At 37.0% G+C, this 19,031-nt stretch overlaps 2 protein-coding genes across 3 annotated transcripts in view; both read right to left on the bottom strand.

Annotated features, from left to right (window-relative positions):
• Positions 1 to 1,740: 1,740 nt before the first annotated feature.
• Positions 1,741 to 6,160, bottom strand: LOC102879428 (cytochrome b-c1 complex subunit 7). The gene is made up of 4 exons (XM_006916670.3): positions 6,023 to 6,160; positions 3,656 to 3,727; positions 2,634 to 2,800; positions 1,741 to 1,957 (listed from the first exon to the last, which is right to left on the bottom strand). Exons 1-4 carry the CDS (start codon positions 6,039 to 6,041, stop codon positions 1,880 to 1,882), a joined length of 336 nt encoding a protein of 111 aa, XP_006916732.1. The 5' UTR covers positions 6,042 to 6,160; the 3' UTR covers positions 1,741 to 1,879.
• Positions 6,161 to 8,797: 2,637 nt separating this feature from the next.
• MTERF3 (mitochondrial transcription termination factor 3) overlaps positions 8,798 to 19,031 on the bottom strand; it is a 22,227-nt gene continuing 11,993 nt past the window's right edge. For both annotated transcript variants that reach the window (XM_006916669.3, XM_006916668.3), the window contains 4 exons: positions 15,720 to 15,867; positions 15,286 to 15,357; positions 13,966 to 14,127; positions 8,798 to 10,095 (listed from right to left, as the gene is read on the bottom strand). In XM_006916669.3, coding sequence (XP_006916731.1) covers positions 9,901 to 10,095; positions 13,966 to 14,127; positions 15,286 to 15,357; positions 15,720 to 15,867 — 577 coding nt within the window. In that variant the 3' untranslated portion in view covers positions 8,798 to 9,900. The remainder of the gene's footprint in view (positions 10,096 to 13,965; positions 14,128 to 15,285; positions 15,358 to 15,719; positions 15,868 to 19,031) is intronic.

The raw sequence follows: 19,031 nt of genomic DNA, 5'->3' as shown, positions 1-19,031 counted from the left end.
ATACTGTGCTCATAGATAGGAAGAATTAACATCATTAAGATGGCCATCCTACCCAAAGCCATCTATAGGTTCAATGCAATCTCTATCAAAATACCAATGGCATTTTTCACAGAACTAGAACAAATAATTCGAAAATTTACATGGAACCTCAAAGACTCCAAATAGGCAAAGCAATCTTAAGAAAGAACAAAGTCAGAGGTATTACACTATTCTAATAACTATACAAGCCAATAATGAATGAAACATCATGGTACTGACATAAAAACAGACACATAGATCAATGGAACAGAATAGAGAACCCAGAAATAAACCCATGCCTACATGGTCAATTAATCTATGACAAAGGAGGCAAGAATATACAATGGAATAAAGACAGTCTCTTCAATAACGGGTGTTGGGAAAACTAATTACATGCAAAAAAAATGAAACTGGACCACCTTCTTATACCATATACAAGAAGAGACTCAAAATATAGATTAAAGACCTAAATGTAAGACCTGAAATCATAAAATTCCTAGAAGAAAACAAAGGCAGTAATCTCTCTGACATCGCCCTTAGCAACAGCTTTTTGGATATGTCTCCTGGCGTAAGGGAAACAAAATAAAAATAACCAACTAGGACTACATCGAACTCAAGTTTTTGCACAGCAAAGAAAACCATCAAAACAAAGACAACCTACTGAATGAGAGAAGATATTTGCCAGTAATACATCTGATAAGGAGTTAAGATCCAAAAGTTATAAAGAATTCATACAACTCAACACACAAGAAAACAAACAATCCAATTAAAAAACAGGTGGAAGACCTGAATAGGCATTTCTCCATAGAGGATATACAGATGGCCAATAGACATGAAAACATGCTCAACATCACTAATTATCAGAGAATACACATTAAAACCATGAGATATCACTTCATACTTGTCAGAATGGCTATCACCAATAAATCAACAAACAAGTGATGGTGAAGATGTGGAGAAAAGGGAACCCTCATGCACTGTTGGTGGGATTGCAAATTGGTACAGCCACTATAGAAAAGTTTGGAGTTTTCTCAAAAAATTAAAAAAAGAACTACCTTACGACCCAGCAATTCTACTTCTGGGTATTTATCCAAAGAAAACCAAAACACTAATTTGAAAAGATCTACACACCTCTATGTTCACTGTAGTGCTATTCACAGTAGCCATGATATGGAAGCAACCTAGCCCATCAACATATGATTGGATAAAGAAGCTGGAGTTCATCTATACAATGAAATAATTACTGTCATAAAAAAAATGAAATCTTACCATTTGTAATGACATGGATGGACCTAGAGGGTATTATGCTAAGTGAAATAAGTGAGACAAAGACAAATACCATGATTTCACTTATATGGCCACAACTAAGCATCACATAAAAGAACAAATGAAAACAGGCTCACAGATACAAAGAACAAACTGGTGATTGCCAGATGGGAGGGGAGACTGGGGGACTGAGTGAAAAAGGTGAAGGGATTAAGAAGTACAAGCTGGTAGTTACAAAATAGTCATGGGGATATAAAGTACAGCATAGAGAATATAGTCAATATTGTAATAACTATGTATGGTGCCAGGTGGGTACTAATCAGGGGGATCACTTTGTAAATTATACAAATGTCTAACCACTATGCTGTACAACTGAAACTAATATAATATTGAATGTCAGCTGTAATGAAAAATAAAAAAAATTAGAAAAAAGAATAAGGTTTAGAATTCAAAAACTCCAACAAAAATTATAATAGGCATTTATTTAAAGTAATATATTTGCAGCCTAGATGATTCTCAATTGTACATTTCAGGTTTAAACAACATCTTAAAAATACACTGAGGACAGCTGCAGCCACACATTTTCAGTATATATTTATTTCTTTGCCCATTCTTCTCTCTCTTTTCTTTCCCGAATAACCTCTTTCAGATATGGTTCAAGGTAGAATTTATCCTAAAGAATAAAAGAAAAATATCATATGCCACCATCACATACTGATATGTCCTCAACATTCAATAGGTCTTAAACGTAAGAAATGTATCAAAGTTTCCAACATAAGAAAAAAATATTCTCAAGCAAAGAATTGTTTGCTTTTCTAGAATGTAAAAACCCACAAATCGCTTGCTTTGATAGGTTACGAGAGGAAAGTCTAACAGAAAAGAGTATGAGGCTACAAGCTTTTGCCTAGTTTCAGTACAGTTAAAGGGGCAAGGGTAACACACAAAGTCCTTGCTTCACAGAGTCCTTCCTGGGAGCTAGAGGGCCACTCAATGGGCTGATCACATGACCACCGGTTTTCATCTGAGTAAGAAGCAGAGAAAGAACCAGGGCCTGGGAAGCAGAAGACCTGAATTCTAGTCCTGGATCTAGTCTTATTAGAGACTTGCTTAGTGATTTTTGGGACAGTCACTTCACTTTTAAGTCTCAATGTGACTGTCTCTAAAATGGAGCTAATATTTGATCTAATCTCACTGTACTGTCATAAGGATATCTATTTGTCACAACTTTAAGAACTCTAAAGTTCTTAAATGAATATTACAAACAGAAAGGCATACAAATGAATGCCTTTCTGTTTGTAATAGTCAATCCTTAATGGTCAACATTATCAGATACACAAAAGCTGTTCTACCTCCTCATATTTTGTCCACTGCTCTTTAGGCAAGATCTGCTGCCTCATAGTCAGGTCCAGTGCTCTCTTAATGCGAAACACCCTGTCGTTATACACGTTCTCAGGAAGCCTTCTTATGGCTTCTTTAACATCATCATCCACATGTATTGTATCATCTCGCATTAACCCTGTGATAGAAAACAAGAGCATTAGATTGAATATGTATCTCAAAATCAGAAATTTTTTTAAATGGGTAAAATATCTTTATGACTTACAAATTTAAGACTTGGGTGAAATATCAAGAATTAGGTATGATGAAACTCAATGTATTTTATACATTATAATGGGTTACTTTAATGGGCTATTTGTAAAATAGTACTGTGAAAACAATATATGAGCCTTTTAAAATCCACTGCCACAAAACTCACACTTTATCTAAAAGAATTTTTAAAATATTTAAAATGTCTACCTTTTTAAACACATGCCAATAAACCACATTTCTACTTATACTTTAAATCTGAGATCAAAGTATTAGAGAATCTTAAAATGAGAGTGTACTAAAAAAACAGTAACATTAAATGATGCTTTCATCAAGCTTCAATAATAAAAGATGAAGTCCATAGCAAATTATAAAGTTCTAAATATGTTCAGGCATCAAGATGATTGTAAAGATCTTAGACAACTTTAACATTTGAAAACTTTCTTACTTTCAAAGTTTATATAGCTTAAATTTTAAAATGCTAAGTGGAAGAGTTGAAAGAGCGTATAATAAGGAAAATGTCCAGTTACCATATTTCAAGAACATGAATTATTTCCACCTTAAACATCTGAGATGATTCCATTCCTCTCTCTTCTCAAAATAATAAAAAGAAAATGGCTGTGATTTAACATAACAATACAATGTGACCTAATTTTTAAAAATTCTAATGTACACAAGTACAATTAAAGTATTTTTTTGGACTCATAATAACTCTAGCAAAAGCACTGCTCTCAGAAAAAGCAAAAAAAAAAAAAGAAAACAGAAAAAGAAAGCAGATACTCACCCAGTTTATTGAACCCTGCAGCATTGTAATACCATTTTCGAATACCCTCCAGCCACCGGCCTGATGCTGCAACTGATATTGTCACACTGTTAGTTGCTACAATTCACTTATACTATATGAAAACGTCATAGGCAAGCAGTGACTATTCTTATAGTTACTCTGTTAGAGAATGCAAACATAGGAAGGAACTTCCTTTTAAAAGTGTATACTGTAGATAAAAATTGCTATTTTATCTATGAGCAAAAGTGACTGCAGGTAAAAAAAACTGGGCAGCAACTCATGGGGGGAAAAGTAAACTCAAACATTTAATGTACAAAAGATCTACAGGTACAATTACTGACATTCCAGCCTCTCAAGACAAGCATGCCAACCCTTTATGTCCCCCTGCTACTATAAGAATTTAAGGGGTAGGGTATGGAAAAAGAACTCAGAACTTCTCCATGATTTGTAGTCTCAGAAACAGATTACAGTAAGGGTCCCCAACATCCGGGCCGCACAGCAGGAGGTGAGCAGTGAGCAAAGCTTCATCTGTATTTGCAGCTGCTCCCTAGAGCTAGCATCACCATCTCAGTTCCAGCTCAGATCATCAGGCATTAGATTCTCATAGGAGCCCCCGTCTCTGGTGTCAAAAAGGCTGGGGACCGCTGTATTACAGGTAAACTTTTCAAGGGAGTTGGAATTGTATGAAAAGGTGAGATTTCAGGTTAGGCTGGCAAGTCTAAATTTGAAAAGGTGAGATTTCAGGTTAGGCTGGCAAGTCCTCATCCTCCAAAATTTTTATTCTAAATTACCTGTTGTTCACTTGGCTACCCTCTTTAAAACTATGAATTTTCTGGGAGAATTGTGAAACCATTAGTTGAAATGGATGAGGAGAAACAGGTAATGTTAAAACTCTTTGGAGAACAAGACCAAACCTGATGGGATAATCCAGTAGTTGCTACGGGCAACACGATAGCGTCTGATGTTTATGAGTGATGTGGTACAGAAAGGGAGGTAATGCAAGTTTAAAAAAAAGTTTTTTTTTTAATTTTGTCTAGGGCTAGTCCCTGACCAAGGAAGGAAAGCAAACTCTCCTTTTACTCCAACCCTTTCTTGTACCTACTCCTTAGTACATCACGGACTATAAGACTTGGTAAATCTCCTTGGAAATTAAGCACCATGTATAATATTGCTTCTAGCAAAACAAGTACCAAAGAGCCAACAGTCTACCAACATATTTGTAGAAGGCAAATTTTTAAATATATTTACCAGTGATGGTGATAATAATATTCACTGAACACTTGTGTGCCAAGCACTATCTTATTTGCTTTACCCACATTAGTTCAGTTATTTACAGCATGCCTGTCCTTGCATAAGAGAAATAAGGCTTACAGAAGTCATCCTAACCAAGACCAAAGGCAGCTAGAGTTGAGGCCAGGTCTATCTAGTTCCAAAACCGCACAGAGGCAGGGTGCTTTCAATATTTGTAAAGTTAATTAAATAATGAATTCTTAAGTCTCTCCCCACCCCCAAAAAGCTCAATGTCATTTAATGCATTTTCTGCTACTCTGATATTTCCTAATGGCTACACAATTGCTGGAGCAGGGAGAAAGGGACCGATTTTTTAAAAAAGTTATTCCAATTTTCACCGACAGAGGGCAGACATTGCCCCCCCTCCCGCAAATAACGCAGGGGGTGGGGTGTAAAATTCTATTTGATGTTCACGTTCTCTTTTAAATATTCCGGTAATTCTGTATTTGATTCACTAAGAAATGTTTTAGCGTCTATAATAAATACAAATTTCTTCAAATAGACAAATCAAGCTGACATTTCAAATAAGGTTAACTTGAAGTTTCGCTTTAACCCTTGCTCAGATACCTCTAATTCCTAATTTGAGAAGCGCGAGGAGTGGAATGAGGTTTCCAAACCTATTTCCTCTGGTCACATTGCCTCAGTTATCAGCGTAAATGGGAAGCTAATACCCCCCTCGTTGCGCCAGGAGAAGAATTTATCGCGGCAATGTATATGACAGCGCTTGGCTCACAGCCCTCAGTTCGTTTTGGCTGAAAGTCATCCACTAATTTTATCTCCTTGAGCCCTGGAATTTTCTGAGGCTGCCGAGCACAGGAAGCTGGAACGCCTGGGCTGTCGGAGCCACCGCGGACACCTCTACCAAGAGGAAGTCCACATCCCAACCCCGCAGGCGAGTATGGCCTGGGGACAGCAGGGACTGGGGGGAAAGGCGTCCTGTCGGTTGGAACGGATCCGCCGCTTTCCCTCACACCGCAAACCTGGCCACTTAAGAGAGCAAAGGAAGAGAAGCAAGTTGCTGCGAAAATAAAAAGTTGAGCGCAGCGTCGCCCACCAGATAAGACATCAGTCACTTACCAGCAGGCCTGCTCGCCATTTTGGCCGGGACCGAAGCGTTGCCCACTGGGTAAGTCCTTGAGGGCGGGCTGGGCCCAGTGCGCAGGCGCCTCAGGTCGAGCACCAAGGCGAGGAAGGACGCCCGCGCAGGCGCAGTACTGGCGGCTCGCGTTAGGCCCCTCTCGTGGCGACGACCTCTTTGCTTGAGTAATACCAAGCGCGTTCGTTGGGTGATTTACCGCTCGGTTCCGAGAACCATTACGTGTGATGTGTTGGGAAATACAGAAGGCAAGGAATTGGGCCACCGGGACTGTATCCTGGTTTCTGTTACTGACAAGCTATGAGAGCTTGAGCAATATTAATTGCGCCAAGCAACACGCTACGCGTTTTATGGGCCTAATCTCATTTAATACTAATTCTTAAGTACTGTGATTATCCCCATTGGAGAGAGTAGGAAACTGAGGCGCAGGAAGGTTGGGTAAATTGTCCAAGGACACACAGCTAAGAAGAATCCAGACTTATCCTCCAGAATCTGAGAATCCAGGTAAAACTGGGACTCCTTACTTCTAGGGCCCTACGGCCCGCTACTAATCCAGGAGACGCTAACACTCTCTGGCCTTCAGTTTCTTCAGCTGAAGATGTACATCAAGCCATTTTAGTGGAATTTTAAAGGTTAGTTCAGGAAAATGTTAAATCTAAAATTTGTAGCAGAACTTGCATGCAATTAAGGTAAAAGCAAATAAATTTTTAAAGTCTCAGCTCCAACATGTTAAGTCTAAGGCATAAACATCTAGGGACAGAAAATGGCGTTAGTATGATCGATGCTCATTTAGTTACTGGTGAACTTCAATCACTTCTGTCTTGGTCAGCTCAGGCTGCCATAATGAAATACCATAGACTGGGTAACTTAAACACAAATTTATTTTTCACAGTTCTGGAAGCTAGAGGCACAAGATCAAGAAGCCACCGTGATCAGTTTCAGGTGAGGGTTCTTTCCCTGTGGCTTGCAGATGGCTGCCTATTCACTGTGTCCTCACATGGCAGGGAGAACAAGCTCTTTTGTGTTTCTTCTAGTAAGGGCATTAATCCCATCATGAGGGCCCCACCTTTATGACCTCATTTAAACCTAATTATCCCCCAAAGGCCACATCTCCAAATGCTATCATATTGGGGGGTAGAGTTTCAACATATGAATTAGGTGGGGGCGGCAGGGGGCCACAATTCAGCCCAGAGCAACTACCCACCGATATCTACTTTTATTTTCTTTGGTTTTAAGCAGAGACCTGAGACAGCAGAAGTCCATTTCATTGTAAGTTCAAAAGGTTTGATTTAATGGTCTTAGTCACATTTTAGTACTAAAATTGTTGCTTTTTTTCTCCTCTGTGACACAATTTCTTACATTTGTCAGTCCCGTATAACCAAGTGAATGCATACATAAATGATGAATGGCTGCTACCAGACTACACTAATGAAAGTGAGGTCTGAAAGATGTGAAGAAATGCAATACATGTGAAGAAATGCAATACATTTTTGTACTTTGGCACATTGCCTTGCAAGAAGTATTCAGTAAACTCTTCTCCCTCTTTAACCATTAGGTTTCAACTTGCTGGTTACAGTGTAAAGGTGGCTAAAGAAAGACTTTGTCAAGAAATCAGATACCCAGGACTGTTACAAAATCCAGCTCCAACAGATGTTCACTGGTAGTCATTAATGTTGATTCAAAACTGATACAAAATTGTTATACAATATATAGATGAGACCATAAATAACTCTGAAGCTCCCACACTATTAAGTATAAATTTTCTAAATATGACACTTCAAAGCATTTATATAGTTTATGACCAGATACTGTTACTTCTCCAATGGTTCAAGGTTAAAGATTTGTATGATTTCTCCAGCCCAAAAGCCATAGCTCAAATGGGTTTTTCTGTTAACCACAATTTTTGCCACTGTCAAAAAAATTTCATCCTGTTAGTGATCAATTCAGGGGGTAAACAAACAAACAAACAAAAACCCCCAACCCCCTGGCCTGAATATTACTGATTCCCTCTTTTCCTAACGTGGACTCCAGCTCTGCCTTCACAGAAACCCAGTGGGAGAAGAGAAACAAGGTTTTAGGGAAGCCTGAATAATCTTTTTCCTCACTTAGTAATTTCCTCATGTCATTACCCTGCTTTTGTTATCCTTTACCTTCCATACATATTAAGTTTTGGTTTCCCTCATAGCGCATGGTAGGACTGCAGTTCTCGTAAAGGTAGGCATGGCCATGCAACGCTTTGGCCAAGAAAAATGAAGTTTTTAAGAGCAATTCTCCACATTCCTTTCCCTTCCATACACTGGCTACACCCAATACAGTGGAGGCTCCATCAGCCTCTATCACTAAAGATGATGTGGAGCAGAGCCGTTTTGGTTCCAAGCTGGACATGTTTGAAATGGAAACTTCTGTAGTTTTAAATCATTTGAGGTTTTATAACTATTCAGTACAGCAGTACAGCTAACCTATTCTGACTGATATGAGTAGGTTGTTAATAAAGGCAAAACGAGGTTCTGAGCCATAGAAAAATCAGGCAAGATGGTGCCATACTTTGTCTCCAGCTGTACCTTCTTCCTGTTTCCTGTTTATTGATCTCATCCATTAGAGAGAAATCCATAAAGGCACATATCTGTGCCATAATCACCATTGTATTCTAGAAACTCTATTCTTGGCCTTGACCAATTACAAATTTAGTTTCTCACGAGGTTTCAGGACATCCAGCACATCACAAAATACTAGTGCACAACAAACTACCCCCTTGGTTAGTGGTTTAAAACTTTATTTCTCCCAATTTTGAATTCAGCTGGTATTTCTGCTCCATGTGGTATCTGCCAAGGCTGTAACATCTAAACCTTTTTGCTCACGTCTCATGCTCAGTTAGCATTGCTGGAACAGCTGAGATTTGACCAGGAATCTTTCCACCTTATTTCTCCAGTAGAATCAGTAGATCTCTTGATGTTGTGACTCAGGGTTTCAAGAGGACAAGACCCGATGTACAAGAGCTTATCAAGTAGAAGACTGATAATGTCCCATGGACCAAATGGCACTGGCCAAGAGTGCGAATACCAGGTATGGCTCCACAGAGGGTCACCAGTGTTAACATTCTACTAAATCTTGAGATTCTACGGCAGATAAGTGAAGTCACGATGCCTCATTTTCCAAATAATCAGATGCAGAAGTTACATCATTTACCCAGGTTTACACATCCTAACAGTAAATTTTTTAAAAAAGTATCAATTCATGCTATAAATCTTTGCATATAGGCAATAAGTCAAAGCTTTGTTATGGCCTTTTACTATGTCTCATTGCCCTCGCTACTCACCTTCAAACTACTCCCCTGTTTCCCTTTCCTGATTCTCAGTAGCTACCTGTGGGTAAATCTGCATATCTGTGCATGGGAAGACAACAGTGTAGATAATCCAAAAGTGCATGTGTTTTGTGGCATTGTCTAAGTAGTAGATGTTAGATAAAAAATATAGTATGCTCTAGAAACTCATTTAACATTTCAAAAAAAAAAAAAAAAATCTTGTGATGAAACTACTTTAAAAGACCCGTGAATATAAGATCCTCCACTTTCTCATCTTCACCAGAATAACAACAGGCCGGCCTATAGTAAACTAATTCGCTTTCTCTAAGCTTGCTATATTTTTAATTCTCTGCTTCCCCAGAGGAAGAAAATGGTTGAGTCAAAGACTTACGTCAATAGGAACTTTTGAGAAAGATTTACCAAAAAGTGTACCCAAATTTACTATATCAAGAAATTGTTTCCAATATCAATTAAGGCTTGAGACATTTATTTTAAACTATATTAATTTATTCATGTGTACACATACTTTGTATTATTACATTTTAATATTCATCAAAACTAAAGAGTTTTTAAGAATTTTTCAAAGTCCTGTACTGAGGCTTTGGCAATCTCTTCACAAAATATTTCATCAGGCATTGATACCAATTTGTCCAAAGAAATGTAGTTAGGTTTTGCTGAATCATACTGTGCTCTTCCTAAATAGGTCAGAAATAAATGTCTTTCTTTGACTTTAAACAATCTTGTATTAAATACCTAGAAAAGAAAAAGTTTTTTTAAAAAAACATTGTGCACTGAAAGATGTTTATTCAAATATTTATCTGGCTAAAAATTTTAATAAGCTAATACATGTTGACTACATGCTCAGTAAATATGATAAATGCCCAGGGTTTAAACCCTATAGCTTCCACTAAGAAATTATGATTGAAAAAAGGACTCGAAACTCACAAACAGAACAATTATAAAATAATTAAGGGCTACCCTGTAGGCAAAGAACATTGACTAATCCAGAGACAGGGGAGAAGTCGTTAAAAAAGCAAATTATCAGTATCCACCCCAAACCTACTTAATCAGAAACTTTGAAAGTAGGGCTCATAAGTCCTCCAAGTGATTCTGATGCCTGCCAGTTCGAGAACCAAAGTTAGAGATCAAAGTCTATGGCATCAAAAAAATGTATAAAACATAAAGCTTCTCCCTTCCCCACCTCTCCCTCCCTTTCCCTTCCCTTCTCTTTCAATTTCTGCTGCTCCCTGACTAATGTCAAAATGAAATGAACCTGGCCTCTAGGGGAGCAACTAGAGAAACTATGTCTTACCCACCTTGGGGTTAAAACTCCTAAAGAAGAGAGTGAGTAGCAACAGCAACTTTAAAAAGGAATCGGAAGCAGACTAAGTCCCTACAGCCAGCTGCAAGAGAGAGAATTGAAAGATCCAGCCAGGCGGTAAAGAGCGCACTAAGCTGGAGAGAGACATCTGTGAGGCACCCTGGCGAGGCCCAGGTGAACCACATTCAGTATTATGTCTCAGGTTCTTCTCTTGGCTATACTTCAGGTACACTGGGAACACTCCACGTGGTACATAACCTCTGGAGTCTTTCCTTTGTTCAAGTGGAAATGAAATAGTAACGAATCAATTGGAGAGGATATATATAAAGCAACTGAAAACTAAAGTACAGTGAGGATATATATAAAGCAATTGAAAACTAAAGTACAGTGACCAAAAAAAAAAAAATTATACACACAGACAAAATTTTTTTTTTGGTCACTGTACTTTAGTGTGTGTACATTTCATGTATATATATACGTGTATATATGTGTGTATATATATATGTATATATACACATATATGTATACGTATATATATACACACACATATATGTACACACACACATATATATATACATATATATACACATATATATGTATGTACACACACACACACACACACACGCATGGTGTACTAACTCAGCATGGGGTTGGTTTGCTTTTGGAACAAAATATCTTTTTCCTTCTGCAAAAATGAATTACATGCTGTCCTGCCTTCACTTTGGTAACTAAATTCCCATTACTGCATTGTTACTGCTCATAAAGATGTAGGAAGCTTCTAGATGTATTTCTTTAGAAGTGTGACTCCTTTGTAGTGACTCTTGGCTTACGAAATTATTATACAACATACAGATTAGACCATAAATAACTCGGAAGCTCCCAAACTATTACAAATTTCCTAAATATAATGATACTTCAGAGCATTCACATAGTTTATGACCAGATATTATGTTGCTTCTCCAATGGTTCAAGGTTAAAGATTTGTATGATTTTTCCAGCCCAGAAGCCACAGCTCAGATGGAGTTTTTCTTTTTCTTTTTTGATTGTTAACCACAATTCTTGCCAAAAAAATTTCATTCTGTTAAGTGATCGATTAAATTATCAGGGATTAAAACAAACAAACAAACAAACAAACCACTGGCCTGAGAATTACTGATTCCCTCTTCTCCTAACATAGATTCCAGCTCTGCCTTCACAGAAACCCACAGTGGGAGAGGAGAAACAAGGTTTTAGGGGAGCCTGAATATAACCTTTTTCCTCACCTAGTGATTTTCTCACTTCATTACCCTGCTTTTGTTATCCTTTACTTTCCATGTCATTGTTTTGAAATGACTAAATTAACCATATGCATTAAGTTATAATTGTTGCCCATTTTTAATTAATTATAAATATATGTGCCAATAAGAACTGTTATTTGCATGAGAAAATTTGTTTCACACCGAAGGTTTGAGAGCACTGGCCAAAAATTTAAAGTCTGTATTAGTTTCCTCAAAGCCCTATCATCAGTTAATGCATTTTTTTCCATTAATGAGGTTCCCCTCCCACCCCCGCCAGCAATATTATTCAGACCCCTAGGAGTCTGAGAGTCCCAATATGGAAGCTATAGTTCTACAACAGAATTTTCCAGAAGCCAGAGTTTGGGGTGCCTAAAGTCTGTGTCTTTAAACAAGTGTTTTTAATGCGTCTGGTCAAGGTAATAGTTTCTTCCACTTGTAAAGTTTCCATCCATCTTTGAAACCCCACTCATTCTACTGACAACTCAAATGTCACTTCCTAGAGTGGCAGCAAATCCTAGTTAAGAGCATGGATTTTTAAACTCGACTGCCAGAGTTCTAATCCTATTTCTGCTCCTTGTTACTTTGGTCACCTGAGACAAGTTACTGACTCTCTTTATGGTTAAACAGTATCTACCTCATATGGTTGTTGTGAGGATTAAATGAATTAATATAAATAAAGCAGTAAAGATGGCACTGGCACATACTAAGCACTCAATAGCTGCTGTTGTTTCTATGATTTTCCTACCTCCTCTGAATTAAATTAATAATTCTATAAGACATGTGGTTAAGACTCTTTTTGTAAAGCAATTACATTTTAAACCCGTCTTTCATATAAATTACAAATTCCACAAGACTATAAACCATGTCTGATTGATTTTTGTATCCCCAAATCAGATTCTCTTATCATGCTTTACTATCACCGAATTATCTGCCAACTCTGGGGAAAACCAATTGCCATTGCTTTTTAGGTGAAGATTATTTACTTTACGATTGTTCCATAAGCCAAATTTGCACTATTGCAGGCTCTAACCCTTTTTGTAATGAATACATATCCATCTGATGCAACAGAAAAATTCTCTATTAAGGGCCTATTCATAGTGAAGTACAATAGGTAAATAAGCATTGTTATTTGTGAAGGAATTGGACCAAATAAACTCTAGTTCTGAGAGTTATATTAAAGTCACATATCATTTGCCCATCTTTATATGAAGAACATATGTAGCAAATGAAGTAGAAGGATCACTTTAATGAAATTCAATCTTCTATTTATCCAATGAATACTTATTCTATTCACATGGCAAACAAGAAAGAAAAATGAATTTGATGAAATTCAATCAATCATTTGTTCAATAAGTATTTACCTACTGCCTACTAATTGCCAGGCATAGTTCCAGGCACTAGAAATTCAGCAGTGTACATAAATAGGGCATGATCTATGCTTTCGAAGAGTTAACATTCTTGAAAACAGGAAGATAATGTCACTTCCTAGGTAAAGAACAGAAAAGTCTGATTAGCTTAGAAAATCCAATTATGGATTTGACATGATGGCAAACTGGAATTGTTTTATGCTTTGGTAGATGATCATTACAATATGGCTTATTAACTAGTGGATTTAGATAGCTTGAGAATAAAAGTACATGTAGCTTTGAAAAGACCTATAAGGGAAGTGATCTATTTCAAATTTAAATGGAGGAAAAAAATGAGAGAATATATTAGATTCCAACAGGCATAAGAACAGGTAAAAACTAGAAGTCACTTATTTCTCCTCTGAAGATGGACATGTGTGCCCTAGAAGTTGTAAACTTCTCACGAGCAAGCCCTCTCCCTACTGTTTGCTAGATATGTTCTTGATAACAAGATGGGCAAGAAAAATATGACCTTCACACAACTCTCAGAACTAGAATGTATTTGGCCCAAATCCTTCACAAACAGCAAGGCATTCTCACAAGCGAACAGTGCTACGCACACAGAGGGCAGCTCCCGAGAGAGGCAAGGACTGCTCTCCCAGAGTTGTGCACCCATTACCTGTGGGAACCTGACAATGACGTAGTGGGGAATGTTCATCACGTTGTGCACATAATCAAAAGTCTCCGTAAGTTTTCTTTTATTTGCAGTTAACATCTTTGGTATTTTGGTGATCATATGTTGAATTTCATTACGTTTAAAACCTAGTTCAAGACGATAAACCTAAAAGAAAGTAGAGATGCTGTAAATCATGAACAGAAATCGTTACTTTGGTACTATGTCAGAGGGCACATTGATTCTTTTAAAATTTAAAATAAGGACATTAAAATCTGGAGACAGCTATGCCAGTGCCCTAAGGGATTGTAGTTTCTTGCTTCTAGGGTAACCTGAATTTCAAACCCTATTCCTGAGAATGAGCTACTCACAGCATGGTGATCATCAAGATCAAAAGGAGCGACCATAACTATGAGGTAGAACGATGGTGGGTATGGGGGAGCCTCGTCAGGTTATCGGTATGGGCGCTACACCACACAGACCAGCAGTAAAATTTTCAAAGTGCTTTTCAAGCCTCTGTTCCCATGCACACCTACATGAGTTATCTGAAAAACTACATGTTGAAATTACAGACAGAGATGATGAAACACCCACACGTGAGTTAGGCCTGCTATGTGCAGTCATAGTAGCCTATGCTCCTCCACCAGTCCTGCTTTTATCAGCCCCCACTAGACTGAAAGCTCTGCAAGAGCAGCGACATTCCCCCAGCATAGCGTGTGGGCAGATGCTCAAAAAAATTTCTACAACTGAATAGGAAACACTTTAAGCACCTCAGAAAATAGGCCTTAGACAATTTCAATTACTGCTACAGCTTTGTATACTCCCTAGACAGCTGCCCTTGTCTCTACGTTCTTCCCTGGGAGAATAAACAGTAGAGTGTCAGTACGCTCTGTGACAAAATTAGAGTTGGCAACTGACACAGGTGCTATAGAGAGCAATGTGCTGGCCACTGCTCTCTTCACAGTCTTTTGGACCCAGCCTCCAAAACTTTTCTCCCACCTGGGTGACACAGTCACAGACTCTCACACTGGACAATGGAAGCAGTTTCCAGGTAGCACCCAGACACCTAATCCACTCTAGGATTACAGGCATCAATGTCTATAAGGTGACTAACTCATGTAACACCAGGTCAACAAGTGAAAATGTTAACTAAAACAAATCGCTTACTAAGACATTTATTGTATCATTTCCTATTTTCATCTTTTTAGAAATAACTTCATTTATAATTTAGTTTTCTTTAAGATGACAATAGCAAAATCTACCCCCTCTTTGGAGGACTTAAAAACTTAAAGAAGCTGATTTCCCAAAAGATTAAAGTCATCCTACCTTCATATTTTCTTTCACAGGCTCCAGACTTCCAGTTAGTAGCCTTGGGAGACGAACTACCAGATCTCTAGTCTACAGTGATAAAACAATCTATCATTACTATCTATGCATATCCAATTAGTTTGGAAAAGCATTGCTAGAAATACAAAATTAAAAATTTTAAAACGACCCAGTCAGAGAAGTGCTAGGAACCCCAGAAATACATAAACTTAATACTATTTGAGGAAAAAAATAAACACTGAAAACAAAACTTAAGGAATCGATTTGATGGAATGTTATAAAATAATACAGCTATATGTTTAAACTAGCAGGCTAATTCATTCCTGTACAGAAAATACCAGGCATTTATAGAAGGCATATGCTACAAACATGAGATTTAACAGTTACTAAATGTAGCTGACATGGAAATTTATAAATGCTCCCCTTTTCATTACCTTCTCCACATTAAGTTCAAGTTCTTTCTGAAAAAATCCCAATCTGTTATCCAGTCTTTCCACTGAAAAATTCAGCAAAAATGGTGCATTTCTGACCATCTGTGCAATATCTGTCTTACTAAATTTTTTTGACTGTAGATATGCCACTCTAGAGAAACAAAATATATGTACATATAAGAAACATTAGTGTCATGTTACTTGCTAAAATAACTAGTTTTTAAAAAGTTGTCCCTCCCAAAAGGAATAAAAATACTCATTCTATAATAATGGCCCAAATATGGTTAAAACAAGCATCCATCCAATTCTATAATGGTTCCCATTTACACTTGAAAACAAAATAATTCTGAGATCCACTAATAGTTAATCTGACTTATTTCATTACTTGGTAGGAAATAAAAAGATTCTGTTTAAGAATTTTTTTTTGTCTAAGAACAGAAAAAACACAAATTAAGAAAATAGATGCAGAATTCATTTTAGAAAGACTCTCAAGCACAAAGGGAAATTTTTTATTTTAGTATCTCAGAGATAATGAAAAAGGAATTTATTTTAGAACATTTACTGAGTATGTATTTTCATAACTAATTTTTACTGCAGTCTTTCAACATTTATGTTGTTAACGGAGAAATTTCCTGCTAAGTTTCTGGAAATCAAAATAAGATAGTGAAATATATAAAGTCTGACTATAAAATTAACACTATTGATTTTTTAAAATCTTTAAATTTAGTAAAACTCAGTTTTATAACCACCTAAAATATACCAGGACATTACCTTGTTTAAATCTCACCAGAAAAACAGAAGAACCTGTAAGTCAGGTAAAATTTCCACATAACATGTGAAAAAATATAGATCCAGAGAAGTAACTTGTAAGACCACCAGCTAATTAATGAGCTGAGATTTCAACCAAGTTACATGCCTACCTTTAACATCTACGATATTTCTATACCACGTATCAGAACTTATGCTTTATATGCAAATGACTGTTACTCCTTTAAAGTAGTCCATTAAAGGTCAAAAGAGAAAAGACTGATATATTTAACTATTTAAAAATTTAAAAAGTAAGGCAAGGAAACACCATCAGCAAAATGAAAGACAAGTGACGATCTGGGCAAAACATTTACAACCCGTCACAAAGAAAGAACTAATTTTCTTAGTATAATAAAAGAAGGCTTACAAAAGAAGAAAGAAAATAGACATATGAAAAATCCTCCAAACATCATTTCCAAAACGAGGTGTTATTTTTAATCTATAAAAATGAACCAAAATCATAAAGTTTGATAACACTGTATTACTGAGGATAATAGAGAAATTGGCACTTCTGTACATTGTTGGCAGGAGTGTAAACTGGAAAATAATCTGTAAGAGGAATAACTGTCAACATCTATTAAAATTACAAATGCACATATCCTATATCCTTTGACCTAGTAATTTCTAGAAATCTGCCCGAGTTTTACACCGATATGTATGAAATGATGTATATATACAAGGAAAGTCACTGCAGCCTTGTTGTAATAATAGACTGTAAACAATCGTCATTTTTACCAATAAGAGACTAGATGGATCCACTGCATGAACTATGCTAGGGGAAAAAAAAATAGGAAGCCCCAATAAAAAACTATTTCCAACATATAGTTAAGAAAGCGGGGTACAGACTACTATGTATAAATGCTACCAGCTGTATGTATGTGTATTCATGTGTATGTGTGTACACAGTACACACACACACACACACACACACACACACTTGTGTATGGTAGAACATTCTTAGTAAGTTAAACAAAAAACTTGATAATAGTAGTTTCTTCCATAGATGGGTCTTGGAAGGATGATGAGGGACAAGAGTAAGTAGGTGGAAAGACAGATCTGTGTGTGTGTGTGTGTGTGTGTGTGTGTGTGCGCGCGCACGCACGCGCGCGCAAGAATCAATATCTGATTAAAACATCCTGCTGTCTACATTGTGATAATTTTTCAAATAAAATATTAAGGCCAAACCAAAAAAAATAATTTAAATGCAGATTACTCATTTGAAAATTCTTACAAAGAATCAAATAACTTTATATATTTTAATTTTCTTCACTGAAAAGAAAACCAAGTATGTAAGATCAGTGCTGCTACAGAAATTCTAGAAAATAAGAATGCTGTACATACACCAGAGTCAGAAGCTAAGTTATATTAAATAAAGCTTATTTTTTCATTGTAGATTCTTTTGAGTACATGTGGATAAATTACCTATTAAAAATTTCAAAGTAATTAAAAAAAATGCTCCACAGTTTAATTTGATAGTTAGCCAGGTTTAGGAACCGTAAGACTAGGAGCACGTGTGATCTTAAGCAAGTAACTTAAACTCCTTTTGAGCTTAAGCTTCCTTTATAGAATTAAAAGTACAGAGACAGTATTGTGTAGCAGCCAGGACTCTGGAGTTAGACTGAGTTTGAATCCCTAGTCTGCCACTTAGACTAGCTATATAATCTTAGGCAAATTATTTAACCTCTCTGTGCCTCCCCTGTAAAAGGAAGATAGCTGTAGGAAGCCTCCGTAATGGCCTCCAGTGATCCCCACCTCCTGGTATGCATGCTTCCTTAGAATAAATCTTGAGTAATGAGGACTAGTTGGTTTTTGAATGGGAGGGAATTAGTGTTCCAGACTGTCAGGAGGAGTAGATCCGAGTATGTCAGATTGAGTTTCCTAGAATCATCCTCTCTTCCCTGCATTGTAACACATTATCTATAGTAACCAGACTGTAAGTCTCAGGAAGGGAGAGAGTGTGACTCTCTTATATGGCTCAAGTCTAGTTCAGTACCTTTCATGTATAATAAGGGCTCAAATTGTTTGATATAAGGAATGTGATATTTTGTTTTGTTTTGTTTTCTAACTCAGAAAAAAGGCCATTAGGCTATGATGGTTCAAGGATCTGCAAAGCTCTCCGAAATGTAGTGAGGCTCAACAGCAGGGTAAGTATGATCTGGAGGAGACAACTAGGGGCAAACCAGCTAGGAGACTGCTGCAGTAATCTTCATGTGAAATGATGGGAGATCTGCAGTAAAGTATTTCAAGTGAAGATTAAGAGAAATGCACTGACTGACTTGAGAGATACAATAAGATAAAACTGATAAGCCTTAGTGATTTATTAGATGTGAAAGCTAAAAGAGAAGCTAAAGTTAACACCAGTATTTCTGATTTGGGTAACAGGGTGACAGGGCTCCCATTCAGTGAGTCTGTGAGTACATGGAAAAAGTGATTTAGGTGAGAGGTGGGGGTGATGATGAATTCAAAATGTGAACTGGCACATGAGGACTCTGATTGTTCTGTGGGGTA

The sequence above is a fragment of the Pteropus alecto genome, unplaced genomic scaffold (assembly GCF_000325575.1).
Source record: "Pteropus alecto unplaced genomic scaffold, ASM32557v1 scaffold164, whole genome shotgun sequence".
NCBI lineage: Eukaryota > Metazoa > Chordata > Mammalia > Chiroptera > Pteropodidae > Pteropus > Pteropus alecto.
Note: the sequence above shows the minus strand (reverse complement) of the source record. Positions and strands in the feature narration are given on the sequence as shown.

Coding starts and splice junctions, on each gene's coding strand:
- LOC102879428 (XM_006916670.3), bottom strand. Junction 2,801..3,655: donor TGCAGGGTTCAATAAACTGG/GTGAGTATCTGC, acceptor TTTCTATCACAG/GGTTAATGCGAGATGATACA. Junction 1,958..2,633: donor AGTGGACAAAATATGAGGAG/GTAGAACAGCTT, acceptor TTTATTCTTTAG/GATAAATTCTACCTTGAACC.